Source organism: Phodopus roborovskii, unplaced genomic scaffold (genome assembly GCF_943737965.1).
Source record: "Phodopus roborovskii unplaced genomic scaffold, PHOROB, whole genome shotgun sequence".
Lineage (NCBI taxonomy): Eukaryota > Metazoa > Chordata > Mammalia > Rodentia > Cricetidae > Phodopus > Phodopus roborovskii.
Genome location: NW_026126447.1, coordinates 27554829 through 27580161, shown reverse-complemented (window position 1 = coordinate 27580161; position 25333 = coordinate 27554829). Strand labels below are relative to the sequence as shown.

Genomic DNA, 25333 nt, shown 5'->3' with positions numbered 1-25333 from the left:
TTGGCAGGAAATTGGACGCTTGAAGGAGATCAGTTATCTCGGAAGTTATTGTTCCATATTATACAGCTGAATGAAACTCGTCTGGAACCAGTCTCCCTGGGAGATTTTACCTCTTGGCTATCTTCTGCATTTTCCTTCTTTAAGGAATGGATGGGGATGGCTATGTTCGGAGCAGCCCTTCTGTATGGCATGGTGTTCTGTCTCTGGCTTATTTGTCGAATCAGACGACAACATAAACAGAATAACATAAAGATCGTTCAGGCACTTATGGCTTTGGATCAAAAAGCATCTCCACAAATGTGGCTGGCGGGCCTGCAAGATGGTTAGTTCCACCCTGCCTATTGTAAGACCTTTGCACACCAAATGACCTTATTGTCATTGCACCTTGGAAGGCTTACATCCCTGCATGAGCGGCCTTTGCACCCCGAAAGGGTTCTTCCCATTGCACTTGGGAAGATGCTTAAGCAGACTCTTGGTCTTGGGCTCTACCCTTGATCGGACTGGCCATCATGAGGGCTTGTCCTTGATCGGGTATCCTGAGATTACACAGACAAAAACAAAAAGGAAAAACTATAGGAAGCCACGCTGGCCATGTTGGCTTCATCAGGCTTTGCCACATCAGCTTGTTTATTGCTTTTGTATCCTAATCGTCTACACATGCCTAATCATCTGCTCACCTATCCCGATTGGATGATGCACAATCGTCCGATGAGACCTAAGCCAATCAGATGACGCTGCATGTCCACATCATCATGAATATATAAGCTTGGCGCTCCATAGGATCGGGGTCCTTCTCCTTCTCTTTTTCAATCTTTCTCTCTTCAGCTTGGAGCTCCCAATAAAATATGCTTGAGAAGAAGCCTGTTGTTGTCGTTCTTCCCGCTGGCGGAACGGGCGCAACAGGTGTCTGTACTTGTAAGGCCCAGAGCATGCCTTAACTAGAAGAGCACATCTGTTTTCAGGAGCAGAGCACTGTCAGTGCAAATGGAAGTAATCATACAGCAGCAATATGATTGCACTGCTAATGTACCACACTCATCTGTTGCAACAGACATGACTATAGGCTTGCAAGAAAGCAGTGAGCATGATAATATGATTGTAGAGGTTCACACGGATATGGAAATACTAGAGCAGAAAAGCAATGGACACAGATGGCCTAGTGTTGGTGTGTCCATGTATTTACTAGCCCATCAGAACACAATAAAATAACCTATGTGTTCCCATGAGCACTGATTCAGTGCATCAATAAATCTTGTTTGTAGTGTTATATTCATGTACATTTCTGTTGTTTGTGTGCAGCCATACTAAGATGTCTATGTTTTACAAGAGAAAGCATTATCGATTCTGTGCTATTCCGTCCATGTGTTTTGCTTTACATGTATTTCCATGTGTGCAGCTGTACTGGTAGACATACTAGGCAAGAACATACCAGGGCATCCTCGCACATCACTGCACATGAATGTGCTAGTAGGTTACTGCACTCATATCCAATACTAATGGCATCTTTCCAAACACTGACATACAACTACTTTAGTTATATACTGATATGTTTTTACAAGAAAGCAGTTGAATGTCCTTGCAGAGCTCAGAACATGCCTGAACAGCAACACACACCTCTTTAGGAGTAGAGAAATTCATGGGGATGGATGAATAAGTACATAGCACAAGGAAAGTAACAGTACAGCAACAACAGTGGTTGTACACAAATGCATCACACACAAAGGTACTATTAGAGAAAAGCAACACAAATGTAAGAATACAGAAGAAATTCATGGATGCAGACCGTCAGGACTCATGGAAGTACTAGACAGAGCACACAAGGATATCCTAGTCTATCACTTCACATTAATGTCCTAGTTGAGCATCATCCATGGGTCTGTGACAAAAGCACTCCAGAATGGAATCTCTGCAAAGTTTCTATGTACACTTACTATTGCACTACCAATGAAGTGATGTGCACTACCAACAAAGAGGATGGATTTCTTGTGCAGATCTGCACATTCATTGACACTGCAGCAGGACTCGTTTCCCTCTAATTGGAGTAGATTCTGTGTACCCACACAGGGTTCTGTACCCAGATTCTGTGCTACTACAGTTTAGAATGCTGGAAATGCTCTCTCCCTGTCTTCTGTCTTTACCTTCTCTCCTCTGCGTCTTTGCTCTTTTTCCTTTCATTCTATCCCCCCTCACCATTATCACCCATGTCTTTCCTTCATCTCTCCCACTTCTCTTTATCATCTCTCATAACTATTCTCTCCCTCCTTCTCCCTCTCTCCCCCACTTCTCATCTATCTCTATCTCCTTTGTAGATCCCTGCATGAACCCCTGAGGTACCTTGAGCAGGCCTGAAGCTGTTGGCTAGAACATCTTGCACCAGAGTAGTTCTTAGTACTCTTCTTGATTTGCTGACACACATCTGCTTGGGAGTAACTAAACCCCAGAACTTGCACCCTTGACCCTTGATTGTTTTCCACTATGCTGTGAGTCAGTATATATGCCCACTCCATCCCCTCAATAAATGGCATTCAGCATTCAGCATTCCAGCTGCACGAATGATCTGCTGTCTTGTTTTTTATTTCAATCTCTAGGCCTTCGCCAGATTTGTGGGACAGATTATAGCACAGGCGCTACAAGTGGAGGTTCCACTTAGATGGGGAAGAGAGGATCACCTGAGAGATCACCCTCGGAGGTCAGCTGGCAAAGGAAGTGAATGAGGGTGTATTGAAGGATGGGTGCCAATAACTCTAAAGAAATTTTCAGTGGGCAATTAGTGGTCCTATCGAAAAGACAGGGCACCAGGATTAAAATTAAAACAGCTAAAACTTTCATTGCCACATTAGAAAAACATAGCCAGTTTATACACTCTGGAGGCTTAAACATTCCCGATTGGGAACAGGTAAAAGGAGATCTCAAAAAGGCTTATAAAGAAGAAGGGCCTGATAATTTCCCTATTGACATCTTTGGTGCCTAAATAAGATGAGCTCCTGAGCAACAATGTCAAAGTAAAAACAAATGGAATGGATGAATAGGACTTTTAAGGAAGTACAAGATTTAGAATCTGAAATCTGTCAGGGAACAAGAGGGATGCCAACTAGGAGATAATAGTCCTACTCTAACTGATGAAGAAGATGCTGAAGCTGATGAACACAAATGCCATCTGCCGAGGCACAGCCCCTTTTCTTGTGATTCCTTTAGAGGGAGGAGGTCAAAGATTTAACAACCAAGGTAGAAGCACTAGGAAAGGAAAGACAAGCTTTCCCTGTGATCGAGACAGTGGGTCCTCAGGGTAACAGGGTTAGGGAACACAACCCATTACATTTCAAAGATATAAAACAACTTGAGGCTGTCACTGCTTGTGGGCCTCATGTTCCCTTCACTCAGGCAATTTTTGAGTCTTTCACAGCATTTTGCACCCCTAGTGATTGGATGCAGCTCTATAGAGCCACACTGAATGGGGGTCAGGTGCTAGCCATTACCTTAGAAGGTTCTCAGATGCTCACAGGTGTGGCCCTTTTCTTGACCACTAATTATAGTTTGGGTAAAGCAGGTATAAATTTACAACTTTAGTCCAAAGGATAAGAATTTCACCTTCATTTCAGGCACTTGTGTTTTGGTTCCCTCTTTTTTGTTGTAACTAATGCTACTAACTTTGGAGGAAGTCTCAATTGTTCTCAGCAGGTCTGTCAAGGTTAGCTGTCATGGTTCTTGTACCAGGGTGATACCTATGCTGGAGATCTCTACAGATGACCAACTTGTGTGGCATAGAAGAAAGGAGATTTTGGGATCAGGGCTGCCAGTGCCGCCTCTGCCACTGCATCAACAATTTCAAGGATAGCCCTCTCCCAATCTGTAAATACTGCAAGCACAGTGGATCAACTATCAGGTGAATTGCCTGAAGCCTTGGCCACTCAAAACATGCTCAATAATTTAGTTCAAACTGTCATTTTAAATCCTATAGGAACAATTGGATTTATTGTGGGAGGCCCATATGGCTTCTTGTTCTGTGTTACACTCGCTAAAGCTGAGAATACATCAGTTGCCTGGTCTGCCAACACCCCCACAGCATTAGACAGGCCCAGGCCAACTTTCAAACAAGGCAGATTCTATTGTCTTTAGCTCAAGAAAAGGCCTCTGCCCAAGTATGGCTGAACTTACAGACGAACTAATCACCAGAGATGGGTAAGGCAGAAGGGGGCAAATATCCAACCTAAAACAGGAAGGCCTGAGTGACGTCTCCAATGATGAGTAAGAAATTATGCTGGTGACCTCTGCTGCCTAAGACAGGTTAGTTTATATTAAAAGAAAGGGGGACCTGCAGGGCCCTGCATGGATCCCCAAGGTACCTTGAGCAAGCCTGAAGCTGTTGGCTGGGACATCTTGCACCAGAGTAGTTCTTGGTACTCTTCTTGATTTGGTAACACACATCTGCTGGGGAGAAACTAAACCCGAGAACTTGCACCCTTGACCCTTGATTGTTTTCCACTGTGATGTAAGTCAGTACATAAGCCCGCACCTTCCCTTCAATAAACAGCATTTGGCATTCTTCGGCATTCGCAGGAATGACATGCTGTCTTGTCTTTTATTTCAATCTCTAGGCCTTCGTGGAGCAGATCATAGTGTGGGCGCTACACTCCTTTTTCTCTGTGATTTTCTTCACTCTCCTGCCCTTTCCCTCCTCTCTCCCTTCTCTTCCTCATTATTGCTGCTGTACCATGACCTCTATTTGCACTGTGTACTTGTATATCCCAGTGAAATGCACTATTCAAAAAAAAAAAATGTCACTTGCTGTTCTACTTCAGGTATTTGTAGATCTTTACAAGTGCATCATTCTGCTATGTTGTTAATGCACATGAGAGAGAGGGGGGGAAGAGGTGGGGAGGCAGAGGGAGGAGAGAGACAGGAAAGAAAGGAGAGGAGACAGAAAAGGGGAAAAGAGGGGAAAGTGAGGTGTAAGTGTGAAACAAAGGACAGAGAAGAGGAAGAGGGAGTGAGAGGCAGGAGAATGGAGGAGGAGGGAAGGAGGAGAAAATGGGGGATCGAGGAGAGAGAGGTACGAGTGTGTGACCCAGGAAAGACTACAGGGAGGACAGAAAGAGAGTGAGGAGAACATGTGTGGAGTAGAGACAGGAGAGAGTGCGCTGGAGAGGAAAGAGGACGTGGGGAGGAGATGTGAGATGAAGAGAGAAAGCGGTGGCAGGAGGGGAGGATGGAGAGGGAGAGAGGAGATATGCATAAAACAGAGGAGGGAGGGGGAAGGGAGAAAAGGGGGAAAGAGAAGATTAAGTAGAAGAGAGAGTGGAGAAAAGGATGTGGAGGGGAAGGAGATGAGAGAGGAAGAGAGGATGTGATGGGGGAGGAGAGAGAAAGAGAGATGGGAAAGATGATGTAGAGGGGAGAAAAGACGGGAGAGGTGGAGGCGAGATGGTGAGAGGTAGCAGACAGAGAAAGGGTAGAGTGAAATGTGAGAGAGAGTGGGGAGTGAGAAGGGTGGGGAGAGGAGAGGGGAGCATGAGATGGAAGAGAGGAATAAACAAAAGAAAAGAGAAAGGGAAGAGATGGGAGAGAGTGATGGAGAGGGGGAAGGAAAGACAGGTAAGGGGAGAGAGGAGGTAGCAAGAGAATGAGAAAAGACGAAAATAGAAAGTAGAGATGAGAGGGTGAGGAAAAAGGAGGGAGAGAAACAAGTGAAAAAGGAAAGAGAGAAAAGGGAGAGAAGAGAGGCAGGAAAGGAAGAGACAGGAGAAAGCACAGAATGAGAGGAGAGATAGCAGTGGGAGGGACATAGGAAAGAGTAGAGAACAGAGAAGACAGGAACAGAGAGAATGAGAAATTGTGGGGTGAGGGGAACATAGGAGAGAGAAAGGAAATGCACAATGTTGCTGAGGTGACACCCAAGCCTCTCCTCTGGCTGCCTCCACACGCATGTGCAGAGATGCATGTGCACAGCATGTGCACACTGGAAAGTCAACCTGACATCATTAACATTTTCATCATCGCTATTCTTGCTAAGTGTTCTTAGTCAACATGGTAGTCTACATGCAAATACTCTTATCGAACTAGTTCATTGTAAGAAAAAAAAAACTGGTTAACATTTGAAATGGAAACATTTTAAAAGGGTTTCTTGCTGGAGTTTTGAGCCTTTCTACTAACATTGGCCATGGTTGTTTAAAGGAAGGCATTACAACAAGTGTTTTCCAAACAGATTTGACTATGCGAGCTTTCTGTAGGCCATTTCAGACCTCTGGGTGGTCTTTCATAGGTCATGTGTGAATGCTAACCATGCCACTGGGCGTTCCCTCCCAGTATCAAGTGTGCCCACTTTGAACTTGAGTGTTGGTTGCTTCATAGATGCTGGTTCCTACCGGTTTTTAACTCACTAGATACTCCAGGGTTCTGATTCAGTTTTCTCATTGTCATGAGGTTCTCAGTTGCTTAGGTCCCAGCATATAGTACCAGTGTTCTTGTTCTGGGTTCCCAGGGAGTAGCTAGGGTGCCGACTCAGCAGGAGTGTGGAAGTGCACACTTTTGAATCCAGCACTACTGGACACAGGCGTGTGTGTGTGTGTGTGTGTGTGTGTGTGTGTGTGTGTGTGTGTGTAATGTGTGTATGTATGTATATGTATATATACAGATAATAGGTAAAGAGACTTTTCATCATTGCTCCAACCAAGTGCACAAGAGACTTCCAACACTCCCTCTTCTAACCTGTCAACTGCTACAACATTTATCTCAATTCACCCTCTCCTTTTGCCCTTTAAAATACTGAAATTGTACTCTACCCTAGGAGGGGAGAGGTCTCTAGACTTCACCAATACCACCCAGACACACTCTGCACTTTGCTTTTCCCCTTTGTAAAATTTCCTACTTCACTTAACTACTGAAACTACAGAGTTTCATAACCTCTACTGATCACTGCTATCCAACTTGCCCTGGCTCATTACTCCTGGACTCTTGCAGGCCATAAGTCCTCCATGATGTCTGTCTTCCACCCCCCTAGTAATCTCAGCTCTAATCACCGCTATATTTGGAAATGCTCAAGGTTTGGACTTCAACATACAAATCTGAGGCAGACACAATTCAATCTACATCATCCATCAACATATTCTAGAAATATAAATAGCACTAATCTGAGACAGGAAATTAGGGCCAGCATTTAAGCATCTTAGTCTTATCTATATAATCTGCTATATTTGTATTCTAGCAATTCAATTTCCTATGGAAAATATATGTCCCATCAGAAAATAAAAAGGGTAGTACTCAGGAGGCAGAGGCAGGTGGACCTCTGTGAGTTTAAGGCCAGCCTCATCTATGTAAGTTCTAGGACAGCTGGGGTTATAAGGAGAAAGAGAAGGGGAGGAGAGGAAAACACATGGGACTAGGAATAGAAGACAGAAGGGAGAGGGAGAAAGAGAGAGAGAGAGAACATAAAAGAGGGAGCCATTATAGGATTGAAGAGAAAACTGAATCTAAAGAAATGTCCAGAGACCTACAAGGTTGACTCCAACTAACAATTTGAGCAACAGTGGGACGGCTACCATAAATGCCCTTCCCTGATAACGAGATCAACGACTAACTGATTCACCATCATTGAGCCCTCATCTAGTATCTGTTGGAAACAAAAGCAAACACCCACAACTAAACACTGAGTCGAACTACAATCCATATGCAGAGAGGGAGGACAAGACCACACTGCAGAAACACATAGAGACAGCTGGCCTGAAGGAGGAGCTAACGGGCCCCCAGACTGATAGCTGGGAATCCAGCATGGGACTGACTCAGACCCCTTGAACATGGGTCTCAGCTAGAAGTTATGAACAGTCTAAGGGACCTCAGACAGTGGAACCAGGATGTATTCCTGGTGCATAAAAGGACCTTGCGGGAACATCCCCCATGGAGGGCTATTCCTTTAACCTAGAGACAGGAGAGAAGTCCTAGTCCCTACTTCAAATGACCTGACAGATTTAGATGACCCCTCCTAGATGGCATCACCCTACAAGTGGAGTGGGTGGGGGTGAGAGGGGAGGGTGGTTGGGGTGCATGTGAGGGGGGAAAGAAGGAAAGAGGGATGGAGGGAGGGGGGAGGGAGGGAGAGGGAACTGGGATCGGTATGTAAAATAAAAATAAAATAAATAAAAAAAGCCTTGGAGGACTCAGCAGAAAGAGAGGATGATGATGACGATGATGATGATGAAACAAATTCTATTTGTCCTCAAAATGCCATGTTGACTTTTGGTGTTTAGGGATTCCGGAACTAAATGCAATGCCACATTACTTCATAGATCACTTGCTATTTGCCAAGATTTGTGTAGACTTGGGTAAACATGTTTCTCCAACTCTGCCTCCTCTCTACCACCAGGCATAATATTCTATTATGTTCCATATCCCCAGTATGTCTGTTAAATTTCATCATAGGTTAGTTACATCATTCAAAGATGTTGGATGGCTTGCAGCAACATGATGCATGTTTGCTTCCTGGTTCTCTGATTTCCGGTGTTGAACCCTGTTAGAAAGGCATTAGAGCAGTGGTTCTCAGCCTTCCTAATGCTATGACTCTTAAACTCAGTTCCTCATGTTATGGTGAACCCAACCATAAAATTACCCCATTGCTACTTCATAACAGTAATTTTGCTACCTTTGTGAATCATAATGTAAATATCTGATATGCAGGATGCCTAATGGGTTCATTTGATCCCCAAAGAGGCTGAGACCTACAGGCTGAGAACTGCTGCACTTGAGGAAAGAAAGGGCTCTAGAGATTTGCCAGCTCAGTCTTTTCTACCTTCAGGTTCTTACTTGAGATGAGTGCTAAATTTGGAATCATTTCCCTTTGGTTGACTAAGAATTTGGCCAAGAGACTAGCTTGCTTTGCCATCTTTCCTTTGGACACATTATCTTTGCCTCTTTTATCCGCATAAGCAACTATTCTCTACTGAGTCTGTCCTCCACATCACCAGGCATCATTAGCAAAGGACCACAGGTTGTACTTCACTTAAAACCTCCTACTTCACAAAAGACTAATATAAAGTCCTGTGACATTATTCTGTCTTTCCTGATGCTTGTGTTGTAAGTGTATCATCTGATGTGTAGGGATTATCATCAATAATAATTAAAGGTAGTGTACTTCAAGTTTAGGTGATTCTGTAATAATGTCAATCCATTCTCTGTCTTTTCTTGCTCATTAATTGTTATTATGTAAGTAATCCATGCATAAGGCTAGTCATACTGGAGTCACCTTTTAACTAGCTAAGTATTATTGGATAATTTTCTCAATTGAAATGTGAAGTAGAAGTTGGACCTCATTGAAAAAGATGTATTAAACAAAACAAATATGCTATATCTGATGAAAAAATTCTTAAAATAGGAAAGATGTTTTATAAAACGTTTCTTAAAGAACAATAGTCAAAGAGTTTATGAATGAGAACTTGTAGGGCATTTGGATTTTTTGAGTTTTGCTTTCTCTGACTAGAGTTTTGTGTTGTTGTTTTATCTTTTGCAGATTGCAGCTATCCAAGTTCCAAAAGTTTTTATTCCATTATCAACAAGACTGATCATTTATAATTCATGGGCCAATAACTAACACTATTTTTGTGAAAACACATTTGTTATATTTTAAAGAAAAAATTTTAAATTTATTTTTAAAAACTAAAACTATTGTAACACCAAAAAGGAAACGGTCATAAGATGGGGTCACAAAGCTCTAGGCATTCCCCTGGCATTCTGTTTCCCACGAACAGTGATGTCATAATGTCCTACTGAGTCTTAGGGCCTGCTGGGCCATAAGAAGGAAGCCCTGAGGAGACAGTAGATTGCCGGATAAATCACATCAATTTCTCAATGGATTTTATATTGTTTATCTTTTTGTCTGGGGTTTTTCTCCCAGACATTAGCGATCTACAGTTTCATGTAGAACGTAAGTAAACATTTAAAATTAGTCAATCAATAGTCAATCCTCAGTCACAGAAATTCAGTATATTTTCTGCAGGGTGGTTGAAAGTTGGAGATGTAATATAATTTAACTTCTAAATTCCAGTTTCTAATTGTGAAAAATAAAATCTCAGGGAGAGAAAGCAATAGAGAAAATTAACATACTTTGTTCCACAGTGTATCGTGTTTTCTTTTTTAGAGGAATCTAACGTGATGCCTTCAGATGAAGAACAGTACTATTCAGATGATGAAAATCTGGCCAATAATAATGCTCCTGTTCGTGAAGATGAAAAAAATATGGATGCTAATCCTGTTTTACATAAATCAGAAGAAAATGCAGATAATACTCCTGCTAATGAGAAAACTGGCAATTATTACAAAGATATAAAACAATGTAAGTTTTTAAAGTTAGTAATATGTATGATTACACTGCTTTGGTTTTCCTTAAACCTGCCTTGTAATCTCTCAGCATTTTATTTCCCAGTTTTGAAATTCTAATTTACTTTATAGACATATCAATATGTAAAAATTAAAGCCTTTTTTCTTACATATTTCATGAGGTGTTATGAAATATTATAAGGCTATCTTTGCTACTATTTCTGTCTATTGTGGTTCATCGTGGCATTATCAAACTTTAGTAAAATCTGACCTAATTTGATGGTAAGTTAGTCAAAACTTACTTTGAGGTATGGATCCATTTATTAAAGCTGCCAAAGCAAAGTATCATGATTTAGGAAGACAAGGACAATAGAAAACTATTTTCCTATAATTCTAGAGGCTGGATGTCTAAAATCAAAGTAGAACCAATCAGGTAAGGTCTCCATCCAAACCAAAGGTTGAGAATACTTCTGAGCTTCCTTCAGCTTCTGGTGGCTCAGGTGTCCCTTGGCTTGTGGCATCATCACCATCTTCATGTAATATTCTCCCTGTTCCTGTATGCGGACTTCCCTCTTGTATAATAACATCAGTCAAACCCAATTAGGAGCACACCCTACTCCAATCTGGTTTTGGCTGAATTATACTTTCACAATTCCATGTCTAGTCCTATCTCATTTTCTGAAGTACTGGGTTAAGATTAAGTGACATTTTTTTCCTCTAAATTGAGTTTGGCATCTTATTGAGAAAATTCATTGAAAATATGTATATATTTGTTTCTCAAAATTATCTATCATAATTGATTTTTTTTACTTATAAGTTTTCAGCTTGTCCTTTGCTCCATCCACTTCCATTGAAAAAGTAATATTTTTTGTTCATAATTACTTTTTCATTATTCAGGGGACACTTTAAAAAAATAATGAGCACACATTGTTATACTGGTTGCTACAGACTTGTGATTTTATGTTTGTAGATGTGTTTACCACACAAAATACGAATGGCACGGAGTCTGAAATATCTGTGAGTGCCACAACTGACCTGAAGTTTGCTCTGAAGAACTGTAAGTACTGAATGTACATTTGTGCCACACATGTATGACCTTGGGGGAAAACCCCAGAACAGCCCCAGGGAAAGGGGTGAGGCCTAAGAGGTCCCCTCTCCAGTTCATCTTGTGCTGCTGGAAGCCAACAGAATTATGTCATCTCCTGTTTTTTCTAAATTTTCTTCCATAACATTTTTTTTTTGTGAAGCTCCATGACCATTACAGTGACCATTGTTCCAGAAGAGGCAGATGGGAGTCTCTCATTGCTAAAGCTCATGTTTTCTAGTTTACATGAAAAGAAACATTAACTAAATTTAGGACTCTAGGCTTTACTTATCTTGAACCAATTATTTGTGGGATTTCTTTCCTCTTTTATTCTTTGAATGGTGTGAAATAGCAAAAAAGTGGCTCTTACTGGCTATTATAATTTTAATACTGGCCCAGACTCATGAATGTATAATTATTAATAAATTTACTTGACACTGATGGAGCATTTGAGCAATTCCAGGCCTTGTGGCAGTCACACTTTTAGGATAAACTTAAACTACCAGGGACATCTTGCTTGTACAGAGCAAACATCTTGAGTTGTGTAGGATAAGTTAGCTGACTCTTAAGTATTCCAGACACCTCAAATTTCCTACATTGAGTTTCTAAAAAACCACAAGGCTCAAGGAGGAGATGCCAAGCCCTAGATTCCAACCCCACAACTAGATGACCGTCAAACAAGTTGGCATGGAATAAAACTTTGTGCCTTCTACATGTGGGCCTTGTAAGAACATTCCAGAAGAGCTAGCCTATCAAACAGTGAACTCTAGGATAGCTTTCACTAATGTTAAATTGCTTGAGCATAGTCTCCAATGCTCTATGGAGAATGGGGTAAACGGAGGCACCTGGATGTTCTTCTCCTTAGTAGGAATTTGAGTCTGCATTGTACCTTGGATTATTCAACTGTTTTGAGTCCTGTCTGAATGTTTATTTCAGTAATAGGTTCCCATTTCTACCCTTTCTCATTAACAGGATATCTGTAATGGATTTGTAGGTTCTGTGGATTAATTCTGCCCCTCCATAGAAATCCCCCTTTAGTGGGGTAGTATTCCATATGGACTTTATGCTACTATTTTGTTCAGTTAATTAATACAGCCCAAACACTTAGTGATATGACCACATGGACACGTCCTAGGCTGAGATTTATACTAAGGCCTATGTAGTGAGCCTGCAGAAGCCAGCTATCTTAGCCAATAGTTTACTGTTACCTCTAAAGGCTTGGGTTCTGTGCTTTTCCTCTCTTTCGTAGAGCACAGATATATTAGTCCTTCTTTAAGCATCCCATCATCATGAAAGACACTATTCTCCAGTGTCTTCCTTCTCACTCCTCATTTCTGATTAAAAAAAAAAATTCTCTCCTTGCCTTTGTTTCATTCGTAGCCTTACAATATGGAAATTGTAAGGAAATGACCCAGGCATTTGGTCAATGTTTTAATGTGCTGAAAATTCTTTATCTCTTTTCCTAGATAAACTCATCAATGCAACTACAGCTGAAAAATCTATCAATGAAGATGAAGACAAATCTAATGAACCCTCTCGTAAAAATATACAAAGTATTAAAACTACTAAACTGTATTGATATCTGGAGTATATTATTATATAACTTATTCAATTACCTTTCACTGCTCTGAACATGACATAAATGAATAGCATGCCTAAAGAATCCATACTGATATCATGTAGAGTCACCCTGGAGTCTTTTAAGTGACAAATATGTAAGAGTCCATTTTCAGAGGAACCTGACCAGCCACAGAACTGAACTTTTAAATAGACATATAAATATATAATACATTTATAAATATTTAGATCTTGCTACAATAAGTATATTGGGTATATTTTAATATTTTCATGCCAATGTAAAATTTTCTATTTTATTGAGGAATAAATGTATCTCTGGTCAAAATGATTAATGTTTCCTAATATTATTTGAGGAAGGGTCTTGGGAATGGGAGGCTACAAACTCAAAATCACCATTCTATTTTCTTGCCAAGATCATTGTTCTTATAAAGTATTTTTGAAGCCATAACAATCCAAAATAACTCTCCTAAGGTTTTTGAGTGAGTGTGTAATTGTAGACAATAGATTCTCATCTGTTACCCATTATCTCTTTTGAACAGCATCAACCCCCAATGTGCCTGCATTTTGGACAATGTTAGCTAAAGGTAAATTCATTCAGTTGGGAAACTGGGGAAATATTTCTAACATTTATACTTATAGTAATTTTCTAATATTTTACATAAGAAAGACAAGACCAGTCTAAATATTTCTGATAATGATAAGTTCATGTTTATTGCCCCTTGTAATAGCAAATATAATATGCAGAGAAATGATAAGGCTGCAGTATCTGCTTCTTCTGTACCCAGAAGTATATCCTCCAACAAATTTAATAGTCTAGAGTGTACCTTAAATCAGAGAGGACACTTGCTGGTATAGAGGAGTTGGTTTTCTTTTCCTTATGCTGTAAGTAACTATCATGATCTTCCTGTTTTGTAACTTTGACTCAAGAAACAGATGAGCCCAGATAAAAACCATTCAACTAAGTCCGTGATTCATATATATATATATATATATATATATATGTTCTTATTTTACATATTGATCCCAGTTCCCTCTCCCTCCTTCCCTTCCTCTCTCCCTCTCATGTTCCCCCAACCCCCTCCCACCCCTTTCTGCCCCCACTGGGTGATGCCTTCCAGGAGGGGTCATCAAAATCTGTCAAGTCATTTGGTGTAGAGACTCGGCCCTCCCTCCTGCCTCTAGGCTAAGGGAATAACCCTCTATGGGGAATTTGCTCCCAAGGTCCTTTTGTACACCAGGGATACATCCTGGTTCCACTGTCAGAGGTCCATAGACTGCCAAGGCCTTATAACTGAGACCCATGTTCAGGAGGTCTGAGTCAGTATGGTGCTGGTTTCCCAGCTGTCAGTCTGAGGTTCCATGAGCTCCCCCTTGTTCAGGTCAGCTGTCTCTGTGTGTTTCTGTAGCCTGGTCTTGACCCCCTTTCTTATCACTCCTCCATCTCTGCAACTGGATTCCAGGAGTTCGGCTCAGTGTTTAGCTACTAGGACTCTATGATGGCATATAAGATAATTATCAATCTCATTATCAAGGAAGGACATTTAAGGTAGCCTTTCCACTGTTGCTCAAATTGTTAGTTGGGGTCAGTCTTGTAGATCTCTGGAAATTTCTCTAGAGTCAGTTTTCTCTTCAAACCTATAATGGCTCCCTCTTTTATGGTATCTCTCTCTTTTTTTCCTCTCATCTATTCCTCCCCTGATTCAAGCTTCCTAGTCCCACGTACTTTCCTCTCCTCCCCTTCTCTTTCTCCTAGCTCCCTCTCCACTCACTGCCCCCACCCAAACTCCCAATATGCTCAGGAGATCTTGTTCCTTTCCCCTTCTGTGAGGGACCTTGTATGAATCTTTTAGGTTCCTCTTTGTATCCTAGTTCCTCTGGTGGTATGAATTATAGGCTGATGATCCTTTGCTCTATGTCTAAAATCCATATATGAGTGAGTACATACCATGTTCCTCGTTTTGTGACTGGGTTACCTCACTCAGGATGGTTTCTTCTAGTTCCATCCATTTGCCTGCAAATTTCAAGATTCCATTGTGCCCCCCCCCGCCACTGAGTAGTATTCCATTGTGTAAATGTACCACATCTTCTTTATCCATTCTTTAGTTGAGGGCATCTAGGTTGCTTCCAGATTTTTGCTATTACAAATAATGCTGCTATGAACACAGTTGAACAGATGTCTTTGTTGCATGGATGTGGGTCATTTGGGTATATGTCTAAGAGAGGAATTCCCGGGTCTTGTGGTAGGTTGATTCTCATTTTCCTGAGGAACTGCCATATTGATCTCCAAAATGGTTGTACAAGTTTGCACTCCCACCAGCAGTGGAGGAGTGTTCCCCTTTCTCCACAGTCTCTCCGGCATAAGCTGTCATTGGTGTTTCTAATTTTAGCCATTCTGACAGGAGTAAGATAGTATCTCAGAGTTGTTTTGACTTGCATTTCCCTGATGGCTAAAATGTTAAGCACTTTCTTAAGTGTCTTTCAACCATTTTGGATTTCTCAATGAGAATTCTCTATTCAGTTCTGTACCCCACTTTTTAATAGGGTTATTTGGTGTTTTGGTGACCAGTTTCTTGAATTCTTTGTATATTTTGGAAACCAGCCTTCTGTTGGATGTGGGATTGTTAAAGATCTTTTCCCCATCTGTGGGCTGCCATTTGGTCTTGTCGACTGTGTCCTTTGCCTTACAGAAGCTTCTCAGTTTCAGGAGATCCCATTTATTAATTGTTGATCTCAGTGTCTGTGCTACTGATGTTATGTTCGGGAAGGGGTCTCCTATACCAATTTGTTCAAGGATACCTCCCACTTTCTCTTTTAAGAGGTTCAAGGTGGCTGGATTTATGTTGAGGTCTTTGATCCATTTGGACTTAAGTTTTGTGCATGACAATAGACATGGTTCTATCTGATGTCTTCTACAAACCACCATCTAGTTGTGCCAGCACCATTTGTTGAAGATACTTTCCTCCTTCCATTGTACACTTTTAGCTGTTTTGTCAAAATTCAGGTGTTTGTATGTGTGTGGGTTAATATCAGGATTTTCAATTAAAATCCATTGGTCTACCTATTTTTATGCCAGTACCAAGCAGTTTTCAGGACTATAGCTCTATATTAGAGCTTGAAGTTGGGGATGGTGATGCCTCCTGAAATTCCTTTATTGTACGAGGTTGTTTGGCTATCCTGAGTCTTTTGTTTTTCCATATAAAGTTGAGTATTATCCTTTCAAAGTCAGTGAAAAATTGTGCTGGGATTTTGATAGGGATTGCATTGAATCTGTATATTGCTTTTGGCAAGATTTTACTATGTTTATCTTACCTATTCAAGAGCATGGGAGATCTTTCCATTTTTTGGTACCATCTTTAATTTCTTTCTTTAAATATACAAAGTTCTTGCTATATAGGTCTTTCACTTGATTGGTTAGTATTACCCCAAGATATTTTATGTTGTTTGTAGCTATTGTAAAGGGTGATGTTTTTCTGATTTCTTTCTCAGCCCCTTTATTATCTATATATAGTTGGGCTACTGACTTTTTTTTAAAGTTACTCTTGTATTTGCTAATTTGCTGAAGGTGTTTATCAACATTGATGCGAAAATACTCAATAAAATACTGGCAAATCAAATCCAAGAACATATAAGAGAAATCATCCACCACAACCAAGTAGGCTTCATCCCAGGGATGCAGGGAAGATTCAACATATGAAAGTGTATCAATGTGGTCCACCATATAAACAAACTGAAAAAGAAAAATCATATGATCATCTCACCAGATTCTGAAAAAGCCTTTGACAAAATCCAACACCCTTTCATGATAAAGGTCTTGGAGAGATCAGGGATAACAGGAACATACCTAAACATAATAAGAGCAATATACAGTAAACCAACAGTCAACATCAAACTAAATGGAGAGAAACTCAATGTGATTCCTCTAAAATCAGGAACAGGACAAGGCTGCCCACTCTCTCCATATCTCTTCAATATTGTACTTGAAATCCTAGCTAGAGCAATAAGACAACAAAAGGAGATCAAGGGGATACAAATTGGAAAGAAAGAAATCAAACTGTCACTATTTGCAGATGATATGATAGTTTACATAAGTGATTCAAAAAAGTCTACTATGATTCATCATTTTAAGCAATATTTTTCCCAGTGTGGTCCCTTCATGTTTGGGGCAACATGTGCATAAACACACAAAGATGCACATATAAGTTTAAAGTATCATGGTATGTTTGTGCATGAAAGTAATGTAAATAGCACAAATACACAAATATACATGCATAGTACAATCCACAGATCAATCTATACCTGCATATATTCTGTGCAGATACAGATGTACATATTAACATGATTAACATATATAATATATGCATCATATACATGCATTATAAAATGAAATATAATCATATTTACTTAACCATTATTATTTGTATATTGTTTATTTACATATTCAGTATTTCTACTTGAGTCTAAGATCTCTGTTAACTTAAAAATCAATATTTGTAGAACCTTCAAGATCATTTGTCAATATTGACACAGTTTCAAATGTTTTTAGTTGCCTGACAGGTTCCTGACAGTCATACCTTGAACTGGCTCCTAAGCATAGTAGTAAATGGTTTGTTAATATCCCTAAATACTATAATGGACTTTATGGAAAATACATATGTAGTAGATAAGCTCTTTCGAACAAAATTTATAGAGATGTTCCCTTTACAAAACGGTACTACTATGAATAATAAGAACAGACTTCACATACTACACACATGCCTTTATACACATGCAAAATATTTATTAAGTGAATATTACTTATAACATCAACATACTGTTTTAACAGCTATAAATGGGACATCAGTGAGCATGGATGATAAAGATCTATTCTTCCAACCAATTCCAGGTAAGATCTAGGTATTTCAAATAACAGATACATGAATATTATCTGAATTTTAGTGGCAGTATTGTGAAACAATGTCTCATAGCAAAGGGTAGTGAATGTGTATTGGAGAGTGCAGGTGGTTAATGCCACATCAAGGAGGACATTGACTACATTAGACAATTAGACTTACCAAGAATTCTTGTTGCCCTTTTACCAATAACTGTTATCAACTCCCCGTCTTCTGACTTACAATGTTGAAACAGATTAAGATAGGCAAGTCACTAATATATATAATGTTATATACGTATATATGTGTGTATATATATATATATATACATATATATATGTCTTTTAAAAATAGGCTTTAAAGTTTTAAATTTAAAGAAAACCATAGCAAAAAGCACAGAATTCCCTTATTCCACGATTCTTTGGTTTATATATTCTTAATGTTAAGAGTGTGTGTGTGTGTGTGTGTGCGCGCGCGTGCATGCGCACGCTCACACAAGCGTGCATCACATGTGTGCAGGTGCTTGTGGAGGCCAGAAGAAGGTGTCACATCCCCTGGAACTAGAGTAACAGGTGGTTGTGAGTCTCCTGGCTTGGCTACCAGAAACTAAACTCCTAATTAAAAGACAATGTTTCAGTTTTTCTCAAACCTTTTATCCTACAAGTAAATAATTGGAAAATAGATAAATTTGTTGGCATATCTGAGTTCTGTCTGCTCAGTTCTGTAGAGAATTATTTGTCACATAGCCCTTACCTTGGAGCTGCTTAAGAAGATGGAATGAGTCTTTTTTATATGCAGGATGACAAATGGTGAGCCACCTTAGAAATATGTTGTTATCTCTCTCTGCTTAGCCTATAAGTGACTGAACTTGGAGTTGCCTGTTTTCTACCATTTATTGAAGGCACACTATATATGCAGCATTCTGGTGTTTTAGCCACATTATGTCAGTTTTTCCACCAAGTCCGTTTTATGAAGAAATTGAGACATAAAGAAAAAGCCAGCCCAAACCTGCAGTTAACTTTCTATAACTTCCAGTGGTTAGACATTCTAAAACCTCCTCTAGTTCTGGCTTTGACTTTGGTAAATGTTCTATGTTAGGAAGAGTGAGGGATGTGTGGGAAAGGAAGACTGTGGCAAATTATCCTCAGATGCCCTTTGTTAGGATAGTCCTAGGCAGCCATGAGGAGGCCTGGAAGTGAAAAGCAATTAGGAGAAATAGCATCATGGTCCATAGGTAGATGGCCATGACAAGGCTTTGAAAGGACACAGATCCTTCAGTTTCTGGAATATCAAGAGAGATATAGCACCCTGGCCATAGGCAGCTATGAGGAGTTTTAAAGAACAAGACCCTCCAGTTTCATCAGCTTCCTTCAGATCTGGAGTATCTTGTGGTGATATATTATTTACGATTTATTAAAGCTTGCCTGAGGATTTGTAAAGCAAAAGCCAGCCACAGCCATAGAGATCAGACAATGGTGATACACACACCTTTAACCCAGCAGCTATACTAGCAAGCCAGGCAGAAGTGGCACACGCCTTTAATTCCAGGACTCAGGAGATAAAGACAGACAGATCTCTGTTAATTCAAGGCCACACTGAACTACATGAAACTGATCCAGTCATAGTGAGAAACAGCTTACACAAAAGTGATCTCAGCACTTGGGATCACATGCCTTTAATCCTAGCACTAGAGAGGGCTAAAAAGTAGAAGCACCCAGTCCCAGGATTAGTAGTCTCTAGCCTGGTTGAGGAGAGCATAACAGTCTGAGTGAATCTGAAGAGCAGTGAAAAGCATGAGCAGTCTGAGGATCACTCCTTTGGTCTGAGCTGCGGTAGAGGTAAGAGCTAGTGGTTTGCCTGCTTTGCTTCTCTGTTCTTCAGCTTGAAGCTTGGACCCCAATATCTGTCTCTGACTCTTACAGGTTTAGGGCTGGGTAGAAGATAAATTTCCTTCCCATCCATTTTGTGTGGCCTAAGCTATGTGGCTCCTAGAAGAGAGAAAGGCTCTCGTCAAGAGAATAAAGTTATGGTTCAAGGTTGTCTTGTGCTTAGGTATCAGGAGACAGTGCTTTTTACATGCAAGAGAGGAGGGTCAGAAAACAATTCAGCGAGAGCTACAAGGTCACAGCAGTTCTCTGTAATTCTCTCTGTCTCTGTCTCTCTCTTTAAGACAGGGAATGTAGTTTGATTTCTGGAAGACAAAACAGCAGCTAGATGATCTATGAGTTAATGTCAAGAACATACCTAGTTATAAAGACTCTTGGGAGCTGGGTTTCAGGATGACCAGAGCTATACAATGAGATCCTGTCTCAAAAAAAAAAAAAAAAGGCTTTAGGAACTACATTTAAGGGGGGAGCAGTTCATTTTAATATAATCTACTTGATTATTCCTAAATTGGTCTCAACATCCAAAAATAATCTCATTGACAACTGTACACATTTCATTTCCACTTGGTTTAAGATCACACTGAGATACAAGTTTTTCTCTTTGTTGGTATCAGGGACTAAACCTAGACCTTTCAGCATGCTAGCAAGAGCTCTACTTGGCTATACCCCCAGGCACAATAATTAACATGTTTAAAAGTTAGAGAAGATTGTCATGGGAATCTTTGTCATTGATTGTTACCTAAGTATTTCCTACAAAGTAACAAAGGCCCTGGGAATACTGTGAGTGGGCATGGGACGTGGGAGAGCTGTGAGAAGGGAACTATCAACATTAAATATATTTTAAGGCAGATTTGTTCTCATGACTATCCAAAATCTGACAGTAAGAAAATATTTTTATGGGATTTTATTAGATTCTTAATGTCTCTTGAGCCAGACATAATTTTGTGATTTAGCTCATTTCAGGAATCTAAAAAATCATTTCTATTTCTTCTTGTAACACCAAGCACACTGTTTAATAGTCTTGGTAACAAAATGGCATACTTATCTCCTAAGCCTCATAGAGGAAACCATCAATATTACACACTTCTAGTTCCAACTATTGTGTGCCCAACAGCAGGGCACACACCTTTCCTTTCTGTAGAACCAGCACATTGTAAATTGCTCTAATAACTCTTCAGAGATAATAAGTTGCTTAAAGTGGTTTCTTGTAAAGCCAGGAAGAAAGGCTGCTACACAAAAATTTTAAACTTGGGCTTAAAACCACATTTTGATTAGCAGAAGATTTACAAACTTCTGTGAGTGTATAAAATGCCATTAAGCACATCTCCTCCAATATTGTTGTGAGGACTAGAGAGAAAAACTGTGTATGTGGATCAAACAAACAAACAAACAAGTGGCCTTTTCTTTGCCATTGTTTGGAGTAGGAAGAGTGAACTATGAGTACTACAGATATATTGTTATCCTTATTCCTCAAGGAAAACATGCCCAACGCTCAATTTTCCGTTGTATTTTCTTTCTTTCCTCCCAGGCTCTGATTTGAACACTACCAATGAAGACAAACTGTCAGAGCTAGAGGAAATCAAGCTCAAATTAATGCTGGGAATCTCACTGATGACCCTTATCCTCTTAATTCCCCTCTTGATATTTTGTTTTGCTACACTGTACAAACTGAGACACCTAAGGTAAGCCTCCTGGCCTCTGCAGTCTTCAGCACTAGACTATGAGGTCATGTTCTCACCCTCCTGTCTTTAGTGGATTGATAGGAATGTGTATCCTCTTAGGTAATGTATAAGATATGCAGCTCAAATTCACTTCCTCTATGCATTAGAAACGTGGGCCCTGTGTTTTAAATAGTCATAAATAAGCTCACAGTTGATTAGGAAGGATATAGAGATAATGCTTCCTCCCTCTGCATCCCTGAAAAATAGCGCTGGAGCACAAAAGCCATTTATTTTCTTCTAATTAGTTCATTTGCTTTGGGTTTAATGTTTTAAAGTTTTGCTTAAGACCTTGAAAGAGACAGAAAGTCTGCCTAGACATTTGTCTAAAAGAAACATTTATCTTATAAAAATATGACTCCTAGGCTGGGTGGTGGTGGTGCACACTTTTGATCCCAGCACTTGGGAGGCAGAGGCAGGAGGATCTCTGTGAGTTTGAGGCCAGCATGTTCTACAGAGCTACACAGAGAAACCCTGTGGGGAAACACACACACACACACACACACACACACACACACACACACACACACACACACCACACACCCCTCCCACCCCCAGCTCTTTTGCTGCACTTGGGACCCTCTTCCTCATCCAGCCTTGATATGAGGGTTTATAGCTAGACTTATTATTATAACTTGTTATGCCATGTTCAGTTGCTGTCCCTGGGAGGCCTGCTCTTTTCTGAAGGGAAATGGAGAAGTGGATCTGAGGGAAAGGAGAGGTGGGGGAAAACTGGGAGGAGTGGAGGGAGGGAAGACTACAGTTGGGATGTATTTTGTGAAAAAAAAATAACTAAAAAGAAATATATCTATTAACATATATATGCATATTTATACATATATACATATATATACATATATTACAACTTCTTTTTTGTACAGTATCATAAATTACTTTAAATCTCCACAGAATTACTTTTTGGTTTTCACTATTATCATTAATTTTATTCTTTGACTGTAGTGCTTTGATGAGGTACTTCTCCAACCCATTAGAACTGTAATGTTGTTTATTTTCCCTAATTCAGCTTCATTTTATGTTTCTTGTTAAGCTTATTAATTCAGGCAACCTTTATTGTTGGCTTTTAAATTTTAATATTGAGTTTTGAAACAGGCTGTATACACTAGGCATTTATGGGCCATTTACACAAGGATTAAATACAACTACAATGGAAAAAAAACTTTACCATTTACATTATTTAACTAATACATGGGACAGGACACATTTCTATTTTAACTGTTCCAATTTGAGTTACAAGTAAACACAATTGAAGATAACTCCTGATGTGTGTTCTCTTCTTTCTAGTGACAAAAGTTATGTCAGTCAATACACTGTCAACCCAGAGCTGGCAACTCTGTCTTATTTCCACCCATCAGAAGGTGTATCTGATACATCTTTTTCGAAAAGTGCAGAGAGCAGCTCATATTGGGGCAACACTTCTTCAGAGTTGAGGCGACCCAGCACCCAAAAGTCAAAATCTAAATCTACGGATTATCCTGGAAGCTCCCATCAAACAGTCTTAACCGAGGAGCCAGCAACTTTCTTAACTCCTACCAAGCATTCATCCTTCCTTCCTCCCGAGGAGGAAACAACCTTCCTTTCTCCCGATGAAACAGCAGCCTTTCTCTCTCCTGAGCAGTTGGATGAGCAACTGGACAATGAGGATATCCCTATTGAGGAAATGAATGAGGTGCCCATGGTTGATGAGGAATTCGCTGAGACACCTATTAATGAGGAAGAAATACTCACTGAGTAAATAACTTTGAGTCTTTGGATATATATATATATATATATATATAAAATTAAAAAAATCTTTGTGTCTCACATAAACATCCTAATTTTGGAACTGAAAATTTCAGAGACATCTAAATTTTCTGATATCCTTAAGGGCATATTCAATAAAAACTATCACGGTTATTATTTGTTATAAGAATTATTTAAAAGAAAAATGTATAAGGGAATAATTTAAGGGAAGCCCATCAAAGAAAAACGATGCTGGAGACTAGGTTATGAAAGGTATTCATGACTCTAAGTAGCTCAGTGGCCCAATGCCACCTTTAGAGCCATTAATCCATCCATCCATTGATCAATAAAAATCCATAGTGAGGTGGCTCATCTCTAAATGTGAGCATTTACATCTTTACCTTTCCCTATGCCTGGTACTACTACCTACATCAAGGCAAAAACATCTGGCTTGTTTTATCAGCTAAACAGTGGTACTGGCAATAGATAAAACTAAGTTAGTGGTAAAAGCTGCTAGCATTCGAGTTGTTTTGAAGTTATGCAGCTGCTCTCATCAGTAAGAAAAACATTGCCAGCAAGATAGCTCAGCTGGAAAAAGTGCTTGCCGTACACAAGCCTGACCTGAGTTGGATCCCTGAAACACTCAGTGGAGTGAACCATTACTCAACTCCTGCTTGCCCTCTGACCTCTCCAGGCATACTGTGGTGGTGGTGGGGGCATATGCATGCCCAAATGTGATGATGATGATAATAATAAAAAAAATTTCTCCATTTCTAAAGTACTTGTAATCTTTTGGGATCATGTGTTGTGCCAGAAAAATCAAAGAGGGGATCATGCCAGCAGGTAATTTCCTAGAGGGAGTCGTTACCTAATTTGTTTACAGCTCTCACTCTCACCAGTCCCATTGTGCTTTTCCCGGAAGAAAAATCCCAAAGGCCAAATGAAGTTTGTTAGTATCTATAGAGGCTATCTATACCGCGGATATTTCAATACACCTGGACAGGTGAAGTAGGGAGATGGTACTATTTCATTAAGTGGGATTATTTTAGGGCATGCACCGGGTCATTTGTGGGTATGTGGATGTAGGAAGAACCCAAGGCAGATGTTGTTGCCTTTCTTAGTACCCTTTATGCCATCAAGCTTCCATTTAGTGGCTGCCAGACACTTTGTGTCACCCTAAATTATACTATCATGTGAAAGGTGTGTTTATTTTACAAGTTTAGTTATGGAATCTCATGGGCTCTGGATGTAGCTTAGTTAGTAAGATACTTTCCTAGTAAGGAGGAGGCCCTGGCTTCCATCACCAGGACTAAGTAAATGTGCATTGGTGGCACACACCTGTAACACTGAGACTAGGGAGGTAGAGGAGGGAGGATCAGAAGTTCGGTTCTCTTTAACTACAAGGGTGTTTGAGGTCAGCCTGGGATGAGACCCTGTGTTAAGCAACACAGAAAATCAGGTAAGCCAGATCCACTTGCTTGAGAGTGGCAAAGACAGGATATGTTTCGCGGTTAAATAAGGATCAGGATAAACAAATAGGCCGAATAGATGTTTATTCAGGGAGAAATAACTTACAACCTAGACAGATGAACACCAGGAAATTCAACCCGATCCTCTCCTGACCGAGTCACACCAGCAAGAGAGCTTCTCCCAGCTCCCCTCCGACTTCCTTCCACAGGTCACTTCCGCCCATGGCTCCACCCCCCAATGGGCATGGTCAGTGCCACAGAAGGACTATCTCACTACAGATATGCTTCTAAACTGAGTTTCTAGTCAGGATCCACAAAAGGTCAAAGGGCCTTAGAAACAAGGTAAGTCCAAGGCATCAGGTTTCTACTTGTTATTTCTGCTCATGAGAAAGTTGTATTCACTATTTTTGGCTTAAGAAAATGTTTCTTCTCCCCTAAAGAAAATATAAATTTCCCTTACCGGCTGCTTTAAGAGTCCTTCACTTCACTGCCCCTTTCAGAGTCCAGCCTGTGCCTCTCACCATTGGTTGAAAGGGCAATGAGCTTTCACCTCTGAGTAGCTACAGATGATGTACATCTCTACCAATGAAGGAAAAGCCATCTCAAGGCAGGTGCTCACTTTTTCCCGATCTCACTCAGTAGTGGACAGTTTCTGAGATAGTGTGGGTGCCCTTGAGTATCAGCTCCC

General features: G+C 40.1%; 1 protein-coding gene across 1 annotated transcript; it reads left to right on the top strand.

The window, feature by feature from the left end:
- Positions 1-9784: 9784 nt before the first annotated feature.
- Eqtn (equatorin) lies at positions 9785-23189 on the top strand. Its single transcript, XM_051187971.1, has 8 exons — positions 9785-9910; positions 10124-10318; positions 11273-11359; positions 12853-12939; positions 13504-13548; positions 17787-17846; positions 21247-21400; positions 22739-23189. The coding sequence occupies exons 1-8, from the start codon at positions 9835-9837 to the stop codon at positions 23187-23189; spliced, it is 1155 nt and encodes a 384-aa protein (XP_051043928.1). The 5' UTR covers positions 9785-9834.
- The last annotated feature ends 2144 nt before the right edge of the window (positions 23190-25333 follow it).

Excerpts from the sequence above, each read along its gene's own strand:
- Eqtn (XM_051187971.1), top strand. The coding sequence starts at position 9,835 with ATGGATTTTATATTGTTTATCTTTTTGTCTGGGGTTTTTCTCCCAGAC. Across the intron at positions 9,911-10,123 it reads TCTACAGTTTCATGTAGAAC|AGGAATCTAACGTGATGCCT; the intron begins GTAAGTAAACAT and ends TTTCTTTTTTAG. Across the intron at positions 10,319-11,272 it reads TTACAAAGATATAAAACAAT|ATGTGTTTACCACACAAAAT; the intron begins GTAAGTTTTTAA and ends TTATGTTTGTAG.